This window comes from Gracilinanus agilis, chromosome 4, assembly GCF_016433145.1.
Source record: "Gracilinanus agilis isolate LMUSP501 chromosome 4, AgileGrace, whole genome shotgun sequence".
NCBI lineage: Eukaryota > Metazoa > Chordata > Mammalia > Didelphimorphia > Didelphidae > Gracilinanus > Gracilinanus agilis.
In genome coordinates, this window is record NC_058133.1 from 438,155,297 (window position 1) to 438,173,212 (window position 17,916).

A 17,916-nucleotide genomic window follows, 5' to 3' on the forward strand; every position below is an offset into this window, starting at 1 on the left:
TGCGCACTGATTAGCCATCGCCATGTCGGTGCGGGGCGGAAGTGTTTCTCTCAGATCCGCCTATTTCGCCAGGAGCGGCGGATTACACCGCCCACTTCCGGTTTCCGCCATCTTGGTGAGGGGCGCGGCGGAGAACTGCCCCCATTTTTACGGGATGCGCAGAAGCACAGTTGAGCTGGCTACACGCCGCTCGATTGGGGATGGGCTTGCTGCCGTCTAGCATCGAGGGGAGGCGATTGGCTCATCGCGTCATTATGGTTCCGGACAGCTGACAACCCTGGCCGTCCACAATGGGTCGAAAGCTTGATGGAGACCATCTTAAGTCTGGGAGGGATGTTGGATATGGCCGCCATCTTTGACGAGGGCTGCTTTGGGCGCCATCTTGGGTCTGGGCACCCTCGTGAAAAAATATCCAGAATGATGAAAGAACCTGGATTAGCGCTCGTGCATCACCTTTCGGGTTCCGGGTTTTACAATGTGGCGGAGCCGTAATGACCTCAGCTCCTTGGGGAATTTGGATTTCTGAGTCCTGAGTCTCCTTAAAATCCCTTCTGGGGGGGGGGGGGCAGCCGGGTGGCTCAGTGGATTGAGAGTCAGACCTAGAGATGGGAGGTCCTAGGTTCAAATCTGGCCTCAGACACTTCCTAGCTGTGTGACCTGGGCAAGTCACTTAACCCCCATTGCCTAGCCCTGTAACAAATAAAATTAATATAGAAGGATATATATAAAAGATATATTAGGGTTTAAAAAATTTTTTTAAAATCCCTTCTGGGCCCCCTCATAAACACACTTATTCATGTTACTGGTCTCTAAATAACCCCAGAGACATAAGCAATGTTTGTTGCACAATGCCTCAAAAATGCCTTTAATTGGTCATCTTGCCCTAGAGATTTTTTATTTTAAAACTGCAGATGACCTTTGATCCCATTAATTTTGGGAGGAGCTCTTAGTGAAGAAATTACTACTAATCCAAGCCAATACCTGCCCAAGTACTTAAAGAATTGCCTGGAATCTAAAAAGGTCAATTCCTAGACTGGCACTCTGTTCATCGCCATACTGTATTTCCTATAGCCCCTTCCCTCAACTAGCTCTTAAAAATATCCTAGTGCAATGATGGTGAACTTATGGCACAGGTGCCAAAGATGACATGCAGGCTCTCTGTGGGCACATGGTTCCCTCCCCCCATCCCAACCAGTTCATTACTAGAAAGGCAAAGGGACTTGGATGGAGCTACTCCCCTCCCCCTCTCCATTGTGCCAATGACATTTTTTTCACATCCCTGCCCCTCTGCCCAGCAGCCCAATGGGAGTACTTCTTCCCTACCCTGAATGGGGTAAGAGGTGAGGGCACTTGGGGGGGAGGGGGAGTGGCACTACATCTCTAAAAGGTTCACTATCACTGTCCTAGTGTAAGAGGTTTATCTAGCCTCAAAGAAACATTGGAATTTGGATTGAGTTCTATCTTTTTTGAAATTTAAAACTGTCTTGGTGTCTATTTACCATATCTATCTACCAAATATTCTTACCAGCATTAATCCTAACAATAAAAATCTATAACTACCCCAATATCCTATCTTTGGGAATTTGTGATGCTTGAAGGCAATAGATATTACTGTACTGAAAGAAATTATAAATGTGAGGAATACAAAGAAATAGAGGACAATTTCTATGAAATAGGACTGATTTTCAAGTCAGGTCAGTTATCTATGTGCCTTTGGGCAAGGGACTAGAATTTTCTGGGCCTAAAGTTTCCCAGTTTGTAAAATGAAGTTAATCAAAATGATGTCCTAGTGCTCTTTCAGCTCTTAAGTCCATGAACCCAAGAGATGCTGGGTGAAAAAAAGGCAAAAGAACAAAATGAATGTTGAATACAACTATGTAATAGCTATAAAACCCTGATATTCAGAAAATATTAATGTGGACAGAGAAGATACTTGTTACTACTTTGTTAAATTCAGCTTTATGTTCTTTTCCCAACAAACTGAATGGGAAGTTTACAGTCTTCTGTATGGTCATTTACATTACTTTTTTTTTTTAATTGTGTATTTAAATATTTGTGTTTATTGTTAAATGTTACCTCTTACCCAAGGTCCTTAAAACAGAAATAATTTCCAGTCACATGTACATGAAAAAATACACCTTTTATTTCAAATTACTCCCTACAACCACAAATCTAGTCTCTCCAAACTGGGTCATATGGCTTTTTCTCCATGTTAGGAAACAATAGGCCTGTGGTTAGGATACCTCCATTCTTTCCTCTCCTATAATAGGGCTGGGTCTGTAAAGAAAGGAGTATTTCCAAAGACTGGAGATCTGAGAGGTCAACAGAGGATACCATTATTCTCCCAAGTCCCTAGAGGTTAGGGATAGGGATGGGTTAGAGAACTATGACAACCTTCTTTATGGAAGGGGCACAGGACCACTTGATGCTAATTCTTCAAAGTGCTTCTTGAACATTAACATCCCAAACTAAGTCTCAAATTTAAAGCAATACTCAAGAGACCAAAAACAGGATGGAGATGGACAGCTCATAAAAACATCCTAGTGTATGTGGGCTATGATGGGTTCTAAGAAGACAGATATCCAGCTTTAAAGGAGCTTGGGCATTTGGGTTGAATTTTCATCCATTTTTTCTATTAAAACCATCTCAGTGTCCTGTCTGCCCATCTGCCTGTCTTTTTCCTTAATTTTGCTTGCCTCTCCTAATGGACTGTACTCTGGGACAGGACCCTGATGCTAGAAGTATCCCAAGGGCTAGAAACTTTTTGTCTGAACTAAGCTTCAGATGATCCAAGGTTCTGGCTTTCCATAGTCTGAAAACAGAAGCTGGGGGGTCAGATCCCAAGAAATTGGTATCTCTCCATTGATTAGAGGACTGCTAGGGAGACAGCAGGATAGAAGATGGAGTCTATTGACTCCAAAAACCTCTATTCCTACTCAGAGCCCTTCCCCCTCCCCAAGGCCAGCATGTGCCTCAAATGCATAGGTTCTGCGTTGTGGGGAAATGACAGGGTCAGGAGCCTGGGATTGTCCAGGTGGCAGACTATGTCTGCTTCGGGGTCCTGCCCCTTCCTGACCTGGGAGTGGGGACTCCAGGCAGCTGAGAGGCCGAGCAGAACAGGCTGGGGGAAGGATAGAAGAAGAGGTTCTGGGGAGGAAGCTTCCATCCCCACCCCCAATACAGGTCTGGGTCCTCCTGACGACTTGAGCCTCCGTCCTCTGCCTCTCTCGTGCTAATGCAACAGCAGCATCAAAGGAAAGGCTACCTCCATTCCTCCAGGAGGAACGGGAGGCACGGGTCCCTTGGGTTCCCTCTCCAGGTGTTCCATCAAGCCTGCCAGGCCGTGGGCATGGAGTTGCTGGTGCTACATGGATCTTGCTACTCATTGTGCTAGGCATCTTGGCAAACTGTGGTTTGGGGGGTACTACAGGTACAGATTTGACTTGTTGAACTTGGACCAACGTAGAGGCCAGGCGCATACCCACACCACTTGCTGGCCCAGGTTGCAGCACAGGAGCAGATGGGGTGCAAGGGTACAGGACCCAGTTCTCAAGAGTTGTCTGTTCTTCAGGTTCCCTGTCTTCTGGCCTGGAGGATTGTGGGACTACTACCCCAGGAGGGTTGGCATCATGACACTTAGTATTGCTAAACCTCAAAGTCTCTACTTCTGGATCTATATTCCCTGAGGGATTGTCCACTCTAGTCTCCTGATCTTCTGCCTCCCCATCCCCACATTCCCTGTCCCCGATGATGCCCTCACCCTCAATGCTTCCTCTTTCTTCCTTATCATCCTGGCTTTCTCCAGATTCTTTGTTCCTGCACCCAATTTCCTCTCCAGTATCAGTCTCTCTGTTTTCATCAACTTTATGGTTTTCTAGAGCTTCCCAGCTCCCCTCAGTGCCCTGATGGCTCTGGTTTTGGGACTCCCCATATACCGTATGGTTCCCAACTTCTACCTGGTCCTCTTCTCCCCAAGCCTTCTCTTTCCTGCTTGCTTGCTCTTGTTCCTCAGTATTCTCTCCATCAACTTTCAGCTCTCCCCCGATCTTCTCATCCTCAACTTTTGTCTCCACTTCCATCTTGTCTTGACCCTTTGTCTTCTCTTCTCCCTCTATATTTTCTTCAGGCTCAACTTCTACCACTCCTCCAGGTTTCTCCTCACCCTCAGTCTTTTCTTCTCCGGCCCTCTCTCTCCTAAACTCTTCCTCAACCTCCACTTCCTCCCCACTTTCAGCTTCCTTTTGCCTTTTGGGCTTTACTCCTTCAATCTCCTTTTTTTCATTTCTTATAGCCTCCCTTTCCTTTCCTGTATCTACTCTATCCTCAGGTTCCTGACTGCTCTCATCTTCTTTATTAGTTTCAAAGCCCATCTCAGATTCCTTCACCTTATTCTCTCCAACTTCCTCACAAACTCTTTCCCCTCTATCCTCTGAAAATTGAAGTTGACTTCCATCAACTTCATTTTCCCTAATCTCTAGAGCCTCCTCTCCTTGGGGTCCGGGAACCAATAGGGGGCTTAGATCATCATAGGCACTGAGAAAAACATCCTCTCCCAAGTCTTCTTCCAGCTCAGAGGTTCCAGGGTCTGGGGAGCAACAACTAGGAGCCAGAACAAACAGTGCATCATCCAAAGACAAGTCATCCAGGGGTGGTTCCACTGAGAATTCTTCCACCTGTAAGCAAGAGCAGATACTGCTCAGAAAGTCTCTGCAATCAGGCCCCTTGAGGGCTTCTTCAGTGAACTACAGACTCCAATCCCTCTAGTATCCTTTGCCACCTCCCAGCCCTATGCCTCTTTTATTGCCTCCTCTTTACCTGAGGTCCAGCACCCAGGAGCTCTTCTAGATAACAAATATTAGGGTCATCTTCTCCAGGGGAGCAGGTTCCTTCTGCCAGGACTGCCTCCCTAGTTTCCCCACTAGCACACTCTGGTTCTGAACTGCTTCCAGAATCTTCCAAAAAGGAGAAGGAGTCCTGCACCTCTTGGGACAAGGAGTCTTCCTGAGCTGGGGGCAAAGAGGGGCCTGGCTTAGGGGATTCAAGGTTAGGGACCAGAGGTGTTGGGACTGAGGTTATCTCCATCTTCTCATCTGTAGGGGAAGAAGTATTCACTTGTAACCAGAAGAACAAAACTCTTTGATCCTTACTTGTACTCTGTGCTAGTCAATTCTTACCATCAATACCCATTATTAATTCTAACCCTGCAACACTGATACTTCCATCAACAATACTCCCTGCATCTGTCAGCCACAAACCCTCTTTCTTACTCCTTTAGAATTTCCCAGCACTCTCTGCCCATTTTCTCTTCTTATTCACAGTTCCAGGAATGTGGGAAAAGGGAAAGAAGAAAGGAAGGAAGGAAGGAAGGAAGGAAGAAAGGAAGGAAGGAAGGAAGGAAGGAAGGAAGGAAGGAAGGAAGGAAGGAAAAGAAGAATTATCAACATAGAGAAAATAGGGAGATAGAGGTGTGGGCAACATGCTGTTGATGGCAGTAACTATATGACTATTTGCCACTTTGGAGAGTGAGGGAGGTAGAAAGAGGAGGAAGGAAAAGAGAATCTGAATCACAAAATGTCAGAAAACAATTGTCAAAAATTATTTCTAGGGAGCAGCTGGGTAGCTCAGTGGGTTGAGAGCCAGGCCTAGAGACAGGAGGTCCTAGGTTCAAATCTGGACTCAGACACTTCCCAGCTGTGTGACCCTGGGCAAGTCACTTGACCCCCATTGCCCAAAAAAAAAATATATTTTTTTAAAAAACCCTTAAAAACAAACAAAAACAAACAAAAAAAAAATAAAATAAAAAAAAACAAAAAAAACAAAAAAAAACCCCTTATCTTCTGTCTTGGAGTCAATACTATGTATTGACTCCAAGGCAGAAGAGTGGTAAGAGTAGGCAATGGGGGTCAAGTGACTTGCCCAGGGTCACACAGCTGAGAAGTATCTGAGGCCAGACTTGAACCTAGGACCTCCCATCTCTAGGCAAAAAATAATATTTCTATGTGTAATTGAAAAAGGCATTTTCATGATAAAAAGAAGAGGTTATTAAGGAGTCTTTCTTCCACAAATGTCAAAGATGAATTATCAGGTTCCTTGGTTTACCCTATTCCCAATTCTTTTCCACCTCAACACTTGGGGAAATGGTCAAGGTGTCCAACCCTCCAATCCAATGGCTTCTAAACTTCTCCAGTTTGAACCCAGGGTCTGATCTCTCAGTCCCTCAAACTCTAGTTCCTTTTGAACTTTTTTTCTCCCAGGCCTAGAATTGTTTACCTAGGGGTCCTGAGGCAAGGCTAGGGCCAGAGATAGGTCGGGCTTGCAAGGCAGGGCATTCAAGTCCTCGAGTAAGTCGTGCCACTGTCATATTAGAGATGATGTTGGGGGGTACATTGAGGATAGATGTAATGTGCAGGGGCAGGTTGACATTGTAGGGGTCAGAGATATGGACTCCAGCACAACGCTCTGCCCGATTACAACCTGCTGCCCGAGCTCCTGCTCGACCCGTTCTAGGGGTGCCTGGCTCAGAGCTTGTCCCACTCTGTGGTTCCACTTCTGCTTCCCTCTCTCCATCTGCAGCCATGGAGACATCTTCCATACTCTCCAACTGAAGGGGACTTGGTCGAGAATTACTGGGCTTCCCCAGCCCCTCTGGTTCTGGGGTAAGAGAAAAGAATGTGGCTAGATATTTCTTTGGGTATCTCCCCGATCAGTGCCCTGAATGCCTTGAAGATGACACACCAATGCTTCCTGGGAGATCTGAGTCCAAGATGTCACCCAAACTACCTAACCAGCAGCATCATGATTCTTCTCCCATTGGCATCAGAAGGCAGGAGTGCCCACACACACTTACACAGAATCAGTCAGTCCCTGGTCATCTGTATTCCAGAGCCTCTCTATAGACTGTGGCTATACACATACTCACACACATGCACCCAGGCAGACAAACCTACAGCTGCTTTCCCACTGAACTCATGGCATACACTTGTAGACACAGTTACTGAGACTCTCGTCTTCATCCATACCCACCATCACTAGCTCCTGCTGCGGCACTCAATGAATCCATGCTCTTGGCTGACCGCAGTGACACTTTGTCAGATTTTTCCTCTGTAAAACAAGGCTGTGAGAAGGAGCAGGGCTTCAAGAGGGATGCACAGAGAGCCTCTCCCCTCAAACACATACTTACCCCTGTCCTCACCCATCCTGGATGGCTTACGCTTGGTATCATGACCAGAACGACCCAGATTGAAGATGGATCTCCACTTCCTGACCTTAAGAGACCCCTTTCTCCTTTGTGAGGAGAAGAGTGGAGAAGAGGGAAGAAAAGACAAGATTGATGTCAGAGGTGAGGAGGCAACAACCAGAGCCTAACAGAGGGTTTTAGAAATTAAAAGCCAGAAGCAGAGAGAGTAGGCATGTAGGGTAGAGAACTAAATTCATGAAATTTTAGGAATAAGGTTCAGAACGAGCAGGAAAGGAGGAAAACAGAAGGAGTAGCGTAGGTAGATGAGGAAGGATTACTTGTGATCCCCAATCTCGATGATAGTGTGATAAGGCCGCATCTGTGGGGGTCCATCCCCAGCCTGCAGAACACTGGGAAGGTGATAGTTCAAGGTTCTGGGAAAGGAATCCTCAGGACTGGCCATTCCCCGTGATGTTGGCAGTGTACACCACCTAGTCTCTGCCTCTGCACCTAAGGAAGAATAGGGATCAGCTTGAACAAGAGTAGAAATCTATCTGTGCCTCTCAGTCAGTTCAGGGTGGGCATATACCCAGGGACCACCGGATTCAAGATAAAGATCCCAGGGCTTTATCCAGGGGTAGTGAGAATGAAGAGACAGTGGGCCTACCAGAACATGATTCAAATTAGAAACTGTATGATTATTGACTGAAAGAGAAAGAGAGAGACAGAGAGACAGAGAAAGACAAAGAAAGAGATAGAGACAGAAAGAGAAAAGGAAAAGTATCATTGGGAGTTAAAATGTACTGAATTGGAAATCAGGAGATATGGATTTTTAATCTGACTCTGACCTAACTATGGGTATGATATTAGAAAGGATATTTCCTAAGCAAAACCAAGATAACATTGTATACAATAACAGCAATATTGTATGATGATCAACTGTGATAGACAACTATTCTCAGCCATACGATGATACAGAACAATTCTGAATGACTTATGACAAAGAACGGTATCCACCACCAGAGAAAGAATTATTGGAGTAGAATGCTGATCAAAGCATATTATTTTTCACTTTAGTTTATTTGGGAGTTTTGGTTTTGTATGAATATTCTGTTACAATAATGACCAATATGGAAATACGTTTTGCACCTGTACAACCCAGATCAAATTGCTTACCATCTTTGGGCATGAAGGAGACAATCTGGATCTTATAATTTCAGAAAGCATATGTTGAAAATTGTTATTGCAGATAGTTGAGAAAATAAAATATTTTTTAGAAGATGCTATTTTTCTTATCTAGACCTCAATTTCCCCATTTATTAAGCAAGAGGAATAGACTAAGTGATTGCTTATTCTATTTGGAAGGAGCTTACCCGTGAGAGTGGCACCTCCAAAGAGCTGGTCAACATGTGTGAGGATGAATTCCACCACAATTGACTGTACTCTCACCTCCATGAAGGCTGCTGTCCCATTGAATCCAGAGGCTTCTATGTCCTTAGACCTGGAGGGTTGAAAGGCAGGACAGAGTTTGTACCCACTCCTCTTCCTTCCTTCTTTCACTTAATAGATTCTTATTTCTTCTTCTTACCTACTCTCCTGTGGGAGGTAGCCCCACCTCAAAAAAAGGATGACTACAATATTTTGGCTAGTTGAGTCCTGCTACCCCATATCTAAGCCTGTACCTCCAAAACCCTCCCTCTTGCCTCTATTACCTAAATACACACACACACACACACACACACACACACACACACACCCAATATCCTATTCCAGAGAAGACAACCCTGGTTGGTGTGTGATCTAGCATCTCCTGGATCCAAGCCTTCCCCACCCCAACTTACCTTAGCAGATTGGGAGCCCACACAATGGCCAAGTTTCTAGCATGCATGTTGGTCTGAGCACTAAATGAGGCCATATGCACCAAATGACGCATGAGGTATTCCAGGGTCCTGGAAACCAAAGGGTGAAACAAAGGAGTAGGAAGGGAATGAGTAATGCATCATAGAAATTCAGGAAGGTCCAGGATTTGTGAGCATTGCCTTTTATATGGCTTGTGGGGGTCAGGAGAGAGATTCAGATTTCAGGACACCCTCTAGACTGTGCAAAGTAGGGGGAATTCTCTTCACATTGCATAGATACCAATGGAATATATATCTGTATACCTGTAGTGTGGGCCAGGCAGCTCCCCAAGGACGTCTCGGATCTTGACCAGGCGCTGAGGCTCTAACTGCACAGCTACAGCTTCCTGGGGAGGTTAAGGAGGGAGGGTGACATCAAAGTCTGCAAAAAATCTACAGTTCTGCCCCCTCTTCCCTGCCTCAGCTCAGGACTGAGGTTTTTGGAAATTGCCATCCTCAACCCCTGATCAACAACATCAGCCCTCTGTATATAACTATAAATAGCTCTGTACTGCAATTCAACAAAACAATTTAATAGACATTTATCATGTGGTGATTATGAAATCCAAAAAACCCAACTTCTAGTCCCAGCTATTATTACTCTTCTTATTATGTAACCTTGGGGAATTCACCCCTCCTCTTTGGATGACAGTTTCAACATCTGTCAAATGAAGGCTTTGAATTCAAGCAGTTCTGAGATTTTGTGAATGTGATTACTCCTTCTAGTAATAGGGATTGCAACCCTTCTTGTCTCTGTCCTGTGACCCTTCCGCCAGACGTCCCTCTAACATGCTGAAGGTCTTCTTCTAATCCTCTTCGTGCTGCATGGTTACCGATGGAAGATCTAGGCTGTCAGTGAGTTACATGTCCACTCTCACCATGAGGGTAGCTTTTTTCTAGCTCTCTAATGATATCTTTTATGCAGCATCAATTGCAAAATTGTTGGTGATGGGTTATAATATATTCATGCCCACCATCTGCTTCTCTGTTGCTATGTAGATGACCTACAACTTTAATTTCTTTGGAGACAAGCAGCATTTCATAACTCATAATTATATAGCATCATTGGAAGATTTTTTTTATTTTTATTTTTTTTATTTCAGCAAGAAGCTTGGAGTCATTTACAGAACTATACAATTTTCCAATCTACTTAACAGTTTCCAATCTACTTAACCATTTTCTCCTTTCTAAATCTGGTCCCAACTTTTTGTCTATCTGTAGAATCTGCCTAAAATATATGTACTAATGAGCTAGCTCTTCAAATTGTCCATCCAACTGTATGTCATAGTCTGGACAATAGACGTTCTCTAGCCGCTTGGTTTTTCTAGTGTGTATAGTTAGGTTAACTTTTTCTTCTTCTTCTTTTTTAACCTTTTAGCATTAATTCTAAGATAGAAGAGGAATAAGAGCCAGACAATTGGAATTAAGTAACTTGTTCAGGGTTACACATCTAAGAAGTATCTGAGGTCAAATTTGAACCCAGATCCTCCTGACTCCTGGCCTGGCTCTCTATCCAAGGCAGTGCTACTTCACTGACCCAGGCTAACCTCTTTTGAGGGATTATGAGTCTTTGGGAAACTGCAGCATCCCAAGGCTTCATTCAATCAACAAAATGGCATTTACAGATTTTATAGTCAACAAATGATCAGGATGGGATCCTTCAGTCAGCTGTGTGACTATAAAAATATGTTCTGTTGTGAACTATTATTTGAAAAAGCCTATATTCAATGTAAGAATGGATTATTCCATAGAATAATAGAATTCTATTCCGCAGAATACTGGACTTAAAGTTTGGAAGGCCTGAGTTAAAATTCTGCTTCAGAATTCAGAAGCTGTGTGACCCTGGGCAAGTAACTTAACCTCTCATCCGTAAAATGGGGATGATAACAGCATCTACATCCCTGGCTTGTTGTGAGGATCCAAATGAAAAAACATATGAAAAGTGCTCTGGAAACTTTAAAGCACTATATGAATGCTAGCTATTATTATTCTCATAAAAAATTTATAGAGATGGAAAAGTAATTGTTCATATTCTCCCATTTGCCTTCTCTTGGAAGCAATAAACATTAAGAATCATCTCCTCTTCCAGAAAACTTGAGAACTGAATCCTCGGCACCCACTAAATTGTATTCTTTCCAGGACAAACCTCCTCTTTTTGTTTTCTTTGGTGCCGTTTCTACTTCCTCATAAAGTATATTCTGGACTCCAAATATGGCTCCATTGAAATTAATGGTGAAAAGGGTTTGCTATAAAAATATTTATAAGAGCTTTTCCATTTTTTATCTGTTTGTTGTCTTCTTGCCAGTCTCATCCTTAAATTCCCTCAGGATGACTTTGCTTAGTTTGGTCTCTCACCAAACTTTTTTTTTAAACTGGCTTTTAATCTCTCTGGCTTCTCAACATTGTATAAGTCTATACTACTCAGAATGTCCCACTATTCTCCATAAGATCTTACAAATGAGTTTATCTTTTTAGGCAGTGTTGACCTTGGTAGCTAAACCTGTTTGATATCGAGATGGAGTGTTTGCTAGCTCAGGCAATTTCTAGGTTCTTTTGGTCTCTTTTTAGTGGTGACTGATTTACATCAATTAAACTTCCTTAGGAAATGATGACTATCTCGGGCTGTTCTTTTTATCACTTTCCTAACTTGTTTAATTTAAATTGGTAAGGTTGGAGCTGTCTCAATTGTTTGAAATATCTTCAGTTCATTTTTTCCCCCTTTTGATACTGTTTCAACCTTTGCTGTAATAAGTGGGTGATCTGACTACACAAACAACTAATTAGGAAACAGCTCTCATATCAATAACCAGTTTTACCTCAGAATATAATCAAATTTTTGTGGTATTATTTGATGTTCACTATGTCTAGTGTTTTAGATTCTCTTCTCAAAAAAAAAAAAATTAATGTCCCAAAGTTGTAATGTTTTTGTACAGCCAATAAACTTTCATCTCTCTTGTTTATTTTACACTTAAGCCATGTTTTACAATATTTTTTTTTTTTGCTGTTACCCTTTATGCCCATTTTTGTACTGGTCCACAAATATTAAAGTACATGTTGATTTAATTTGGAGAGTTTCAGACAGTTTTTGTAGGATTTTCTCTACCTCTTCACACTCTCCAACTGATGCTGACTAATAAGCTACAATTATTTGCCTGCTGATGTTTTCTCAAATGCCAATAATGTGCACTATAATGAGAGATAGCCTAATACCCCCAAATATTCCTTATTGATTTTGGATGTTTAGCAGGAGTAATGAGGCGCCTGGTAGGCCTACTCTACCAACTCCTTTTTCTCTTCAAGGAGAACCCAGAAATGATATTTCTATTCCTCTGTAATCAAGAACATGATATTTTGATCATAGATCACAGATTTATAACTGAGAGGAACCCTAACCTGTCATCTAGTCCAACTTTCTCATTTTATAAATGAGGAAGCTGAGGCCTAGAGAGATGAAATCATTTCACCAAGATCATCCAGGGACATTAAGGGACAGGAATCAAGAACTGAATTCAGATTCTCTGGTTCTCTAGTCAGAATTCTCTTCATCATCCTAGGCTGCCATATGATTTAGCTCCTCCTTGATCACTGATATGCTTCTGATCCATACTTACTAAGTGTCCATTGATTGGTCAATGGAAAATGATCACATATTTATAGTTCAAGCATCTAAGTAAATATTCATAGACAGCCTAAAAACTATGTGAGTCTGAGTACCTTCTGACCTCTTTTCTACCAGCTACTTTGCCACTACAGAGGTGGGAGGAAGCTACACAAGGCGAAGGATCATTCTGTGTTTTTCTCCAGAGTTTGTCACCAATCTCTTTATATTTGGCTTGGCTGATCCTTTGCAAACATTATAAGGAGAACCAAGAATTTTTTCATCTGGTTGGCCATAATGCTAAAGAGTAAATTTATTTGCTGGCAGATAAGACTACAAAAGAATGGAATTCAAAACATACTCCCTTAGGTTTCATCTAGCTTTTTGGATGCTTGCCCTGGATTCATTTACTCGCCAACCAGGAACATTAAGGAGGAGCCTCATCCCTCCAGTTCCAGTCAGTCAGACAACTAGCACTTATTAAGAACTTAACTATGTACCAGGCACTGTACTAGGCACTGGGAAAGGAAAAAACAAAAACAAAAACACAGTCTCTGTTCCCAAGGAGCTCACAGTCCTTAAATTGTAATGGGGGAGACAACAAGCAAACAATCATGTACAAACAAGATCCATACAAGATAAATTAAGAATTGTCTCAGAGGCTCTTTTAGAGAAGGTAGAACTTCTGTTGAGTCTTGAAGGAAAGGAAAGAAGCTAACAGGAAGAGATGAGAAAGGAGAGCTTTCTAGACGGGGAGAACAGCCGGAGAAAATGTCAGAATGTCAGGACTCACAAGAGAATGTCCTGTTTGAGGAACAGCAAGGAGGCCCGTGTCACTGAATCACAGAGTACAAGGAAGTTAACTGGAAATGTAGGAAGGGATCCAGTTATGAAGGGTTTTAAAACATTTTTGATCCCATAGGGAGCCATTGAAGATTATTGAACAGGAAGGTAGTGTAGTCAGACCTGTATTTTAGAAAGATCCAAGAAGGGAGGCAGGAAGACCAATCAAGAGGCTATTGAAATAGTCCAGGTATTAAGTGATGACGGCTTATACAAGGATTATTATAGTGTCAGAAGAGATGTTAGGAAGGTAGAAATCATAAGACTTGACAACTGATTTGGTTATGGGGGTGGAAGGTGAGAGGGAGGCTTCAAGGATGACATCTTTCCCAATCTCTTTTTCTTTTTCTTTTTGTGGCAAAACTGTTATCTTCTGTCTTAGAATGGATACTAAGTAGACATTCCAAGGCAGAAGAGTATTGTTATAAAGGCTAGGCAATGGGAATTAAGTGACTTGCCTACAGTCACATAGCTAGGAAATGTTTGAGGGCAAATTTGAACCCAAGACCTCCTGTCTCTAGGCCTGGCTCTCAATCCACCCAGCTGCTCCCTCAATCCCTCTGAATTCTAGAGCTTCCTCTCTGTTGATTATTTCTGATTTATCTCATATTTTGTTTGTATATGGTTGTTTGCATGTTGTCTCCCCTATTAGACTAGAAGCTCCCTGAGGGCAGGGACTGTTCTTTGCTTTTCTTAGTATCCATGGAATTTAGCAGAAAGCCTGGCACATGCTAAGTGCTTAATAAAATGCGTATTTCCCGATTGACTGCTAGGTTGTGAGCCTGAGAAACTTGGAAGATGACAGTACCAACAGAAATAGGGAAGTTAAGAGGGAGAGGTTGGGGAGAAACATAATGAATTCTGTTCTGGCTATTTTAAATTTCAGATGTCTATGGGAAATCTAGTTTCAGATGTCTGAAAAGCAGAGAGATCAAGGCAGATTGGATAGATTTGAGAATTGTTGGCATAGAAATGATCATTAAATCCATGGGAATGGAGGAATGAAGCTGACCAAGTGAAATAGTATCTAGGGAGAAGAAAAGTGGGCCAAAAACAGTTTTAGGGGACTCCTATAGTTAGCAGGTGCTTTGTGGATAAAGATCCTATAAAGGAGACAGAAAGAAAATGGTCAGACAAGTAGAAGGAGGACCAGGAGAGAGAAGTGTCATGAAAACCCAGATAAAAGAAGATATTAAAAAGAATAGGGAGACTGACCTCTGGAAAGGCTGTGGAGAGGTCAAGAAGGATCAGGATTGAGAAAAGCTCATTAGATTTGATAATTAAGAGATAATTAGCAGCTTTGGAGAAAGTAGTTTCAGTTGAATGATGAATTGGAAGTCACACAAAACTCTTTGGTGGTTTTGTTAGATAGAATCATTGAAATGGGTTGAGGTGGGGTGGGGCAGCTAGCTGGTTCAGTGGATTGAAAGCCAGAAGGAGGAGGTCAAACCCAGCCTTAGATACTTCCTAGCTGTGGGAGTCCCTGGGCAAGTCGCTTAACCACAATGGTGTCTAGCCCTTACCATTCTTCTGCCTCAGAAATGACATGATTAAGTTTTAAATATGGAGAAGGAGAAGGAGAAGGAGGAGGAGGAGGAGGAGGAAGAGAAGGAGGAAGAGAAGGAGAAGGAAGAGAAAGAAGAAGAAAACAAGAAGAAAAAAAGAAACGGGTCAAGGAGACTTAGAGTGACAATTTAGAATTCATCTGAAGAAATAAAACCTTTTCTATCCCTGAATTAGACAGATGAATGGACCAGAGATCTATGTTGAGAACAGCAGAAAGTCATCCAGAAGGAGAGAAACTTCCATAAGTTTTTGCTAACTGCCAACTGCTGTTATGGCCTTAGGCTAGAGAGGCTGTGAGAACTTTATCCCTTTCAGATCTGGAAAACACTCATATGAGCTGCAGCACCCCAGCAGAGAGAAACTAAGCAAACATCATTGCTAGAGACCAGTAGAAACAGTGGAGAAAAATGTTATGTCCACAGAATTTAACAGAAAGCGACATGATGTCACTAGAAAACAATGGAGGCTCTGCAGAATCAAAGTGGTAAATTGCTCAACTAAGCATGTATGTTGTCCACACATGCCACCATATATGTGTCTTCCATACATATGGTCATACATATTACGTGTGTGTGCCATCGTCCATTGGTGGTGTGGTAGCCAGTGGGAAAGTGTACCTCTGTGGGTGTGGGGGTATCTTTTCTTAATTCGTTATGTTATTTAGTTAAATGTCTTTGCTTGTCACTGAACCTCCATTGCCCAGCCCTTACTGTTCTTCTGCTTTGGAACTGATACACAGTATTGATTCTAAGAGAAAAGGTAAGTTTTTGTTGTTTTTTTTTAAATACACGTTCCCAGTCTTATGCAAAGAAGAAAGGGAAAAAAGTATGTTGGGGACAAGCAGAGAGGCAGAACAAATTGGATACATGTTCAGCATTTGTTTCCATTCTTGTGGTTCAGTTGTTTTTCAATTGTGTCTATCTCTTTGTGAGCCATTTAAGGCTTTCTTGGCCAAGATACTGGAGTGGTTTGCCAATTCAGTCTCTAGCTTTATAGATGGGGAAACTGAGGTAAATAGCATTAAGTGATTTGTCATGGGTCATTAAGTGCCTAAGGTCAAATTTGAACCCAGGTCCTTCCAACCCTAGATTTGGTATTCTATCCACTGAGTCATCTAACTGTCCCTTATGTTTCCCTTGTGATACTGTAATGAAAAGGTATTACTCTAGTTTAGGTTAACTCCTAAAATCTATCCATGGACTCCTTATATTCCAGGTTAAAAGTCCCTCCTCAAGTCCCCTGGGCTCAGGCTGATGGGTAACCACATATCTCTGATGTTGGCTTTTGGAGAAAGATTCCTCTAAAGTTGGTGGCTTTAGAAAGCATAGATGCCCAGCCTAAGCTCTAAACCTAAATTCGTTTCTAACCCTAACCTTAAATTCATTTCTAACCCTAAATTCTAGCTGTGTGACCCTGGGCAAGTCACTTAACCCCCATTGCTTAGCCCTTACTGCTCTTCTGCCTTGGAACCAATACATAGTATTAACTCCAATACATAGGTAAGGGGAGAGAGAGAGAGAGAGAGAGAAATAAGAATTGTGAAATTAAAAAAGAAAAAAAAATTTCCAATTTCTCTTCAACCTGGCCTCTCTCAGCCACTTACTGCAAACTTGTCGTAGAGCCGGTAGGTGAGCAGAGGGTCTGGCAGTTCTCGAAAATAGGCTTTGCAGAGGGAGGAGACACAGTGAATGTCCTGCAGGTAGATGTCCTTCCGAAGATCTGGCCGACGCTCTGCCTCAAACTCCTGCCTATATATATGGGGTGATAAATAAGCAGAGTGGGCAGAGATCCAGGGAGATCAGGGAATGTAAATGGGGGTGATCTAGGAGGTGACACAGTGTTGAGGAGGCAGTGTAGAAGTATGTCATGGATGAGTTGTCAGAAGTCACAACTTAGCTGACCACTTAACTGTCTGACCTTGACCAAAGTACTTAAATTCTCTGAGCCTCAGTTTCCTTATCTGTTAAGTAGGGATGATAAACCCTACTGTGTCACAGGATTATTTTGAGGATCAGATGAAATTGTATATGTGAAAATACTTTATTAGCAGGTGTAAAGACTTAGTGGTAGTAATAACTGCCATATTTTTTGTGTTTCTGTGCATTGGTCTTAGCATTTTCTGGGAAATCTCAGACCCTCTCTTTTTGAGCCCATAGCATTATGTGCTCAGTACCTTCCTATGTTGGTCCTCTCCTTAACCTCCCTTTCTTCTCTTACTTATAGTCTTGACTCCTTTCTGCTTGACTCACCGAAGTTTCTGAATGTTGGAAGAGACCCCTGAGAGTCGATAGATCCCATCCACCACTCCGTGCTCCTCCACAAATTCCGCACAGCTCCGTAGAACCTGGGGTACTGGGAACACAGGAGAGTCAGATCAACTGAGGCAAGCAGAAAATGCAGGAGGGAGGTGTACGTCAGAGAAACAGGATTTAGGTAGATCAATAGAGGATATGGAATTTGTGTGACCCCCATTGCCTACCCTTACCACTCTTCTGCCTTGGAGCCAATACACAGTATTGACTCCAAGACGGAAGGTAAGGGTTTAAAAAATAAAAATAGAGGATATAGATCAGGTAAGAGAGGTGAGAGTCATAAAGATGGTCAGAGAAACAGGATGTCAGACAGACTGGGAGGTTCAGAGGAAGGGACTAAGACATAGAATCTTGGAGAGATGAGGGGTTAGAGAGAAAAGTTAGAAATAGGAGGTATAGTGATCAAAGAGACCATGAGTGAAAGAAAATTAGATATGAACTGGGCACAAATCAGAGGTTAAGGGTCAAAAGGATAAGAAAGTTGGAGCATCAAAGAGACAGGCATTAGAGATCTTGATCATG

General features: G+C 42.6%; 1 protein-coding gene across 1 annotated transcript in view; it reads right to left on the reverse strand.

Annotated features, from left to right (window-relative positions):
• Window positions 1-2,121: 2,121 nt before the first annotated feature.
• Window positions 2,122-17,916, reverse strand: part of ARHGAP30 (Rho GTPase activating protein 30) — a 28,794-nt gene continuing 12,999 nt past the window's right edge. The window contains exons 2-15 of the mRNA XM_044671955.1: window positions 17,332-17,434; window positions 16,686-16,830; window positions 9,340-9,422; window positions 9,019-9,126; window positions 8,551-8,678; window positions 7,516-7,687; window positions 7,181-7,284; window positions 7,024-7,101; window positions 6,271-6,651; window positions 4,816-5,090; window positions 4,386-4,673; window positions 4,201-4,238; window positions 4,074-4,084; window positions 2,122-3,604 (exon numbers count right to left, since the gene is read on the reverse strand). Of these exons, the coding sequence (XP_044527890.1) occupies window positions 2,937-3,604; window positions 4,074-4,084; window positions 4,201-4,238; window positions 4,386-4,673; window positions 4,816-5,090; window positions 6,271-6,651; window positions 7,024-7,101; window positions 7,181-7,284; window positions 7,516-7,687; window positions 8,551-8,678; window positions 9,019-9,126; window positions 9,340-9,422; window positions 16,686-16,830; window positions 17,332-17,434 (2,582 nt within the window). The 3' untranslated portion in view covers window positions 2,122-2,936. The remainder of the gene's footprint in view (window positions 3,605-4,073; window positions 4,085-4,200; window positions 4,239-4,385; window positions 4,674-4,815; window positions 5,091-6,270; window positions 6,652-7,023; window positions 7,102-7,180; window positions 7,285-7,515; window positions 7,688-8,550; window positions 8,679-9,018; window positions 9,127-9,339; window positions 9,423-16,685; window positions 16,831-17,331; window positions 17,435-17,916) is intronic.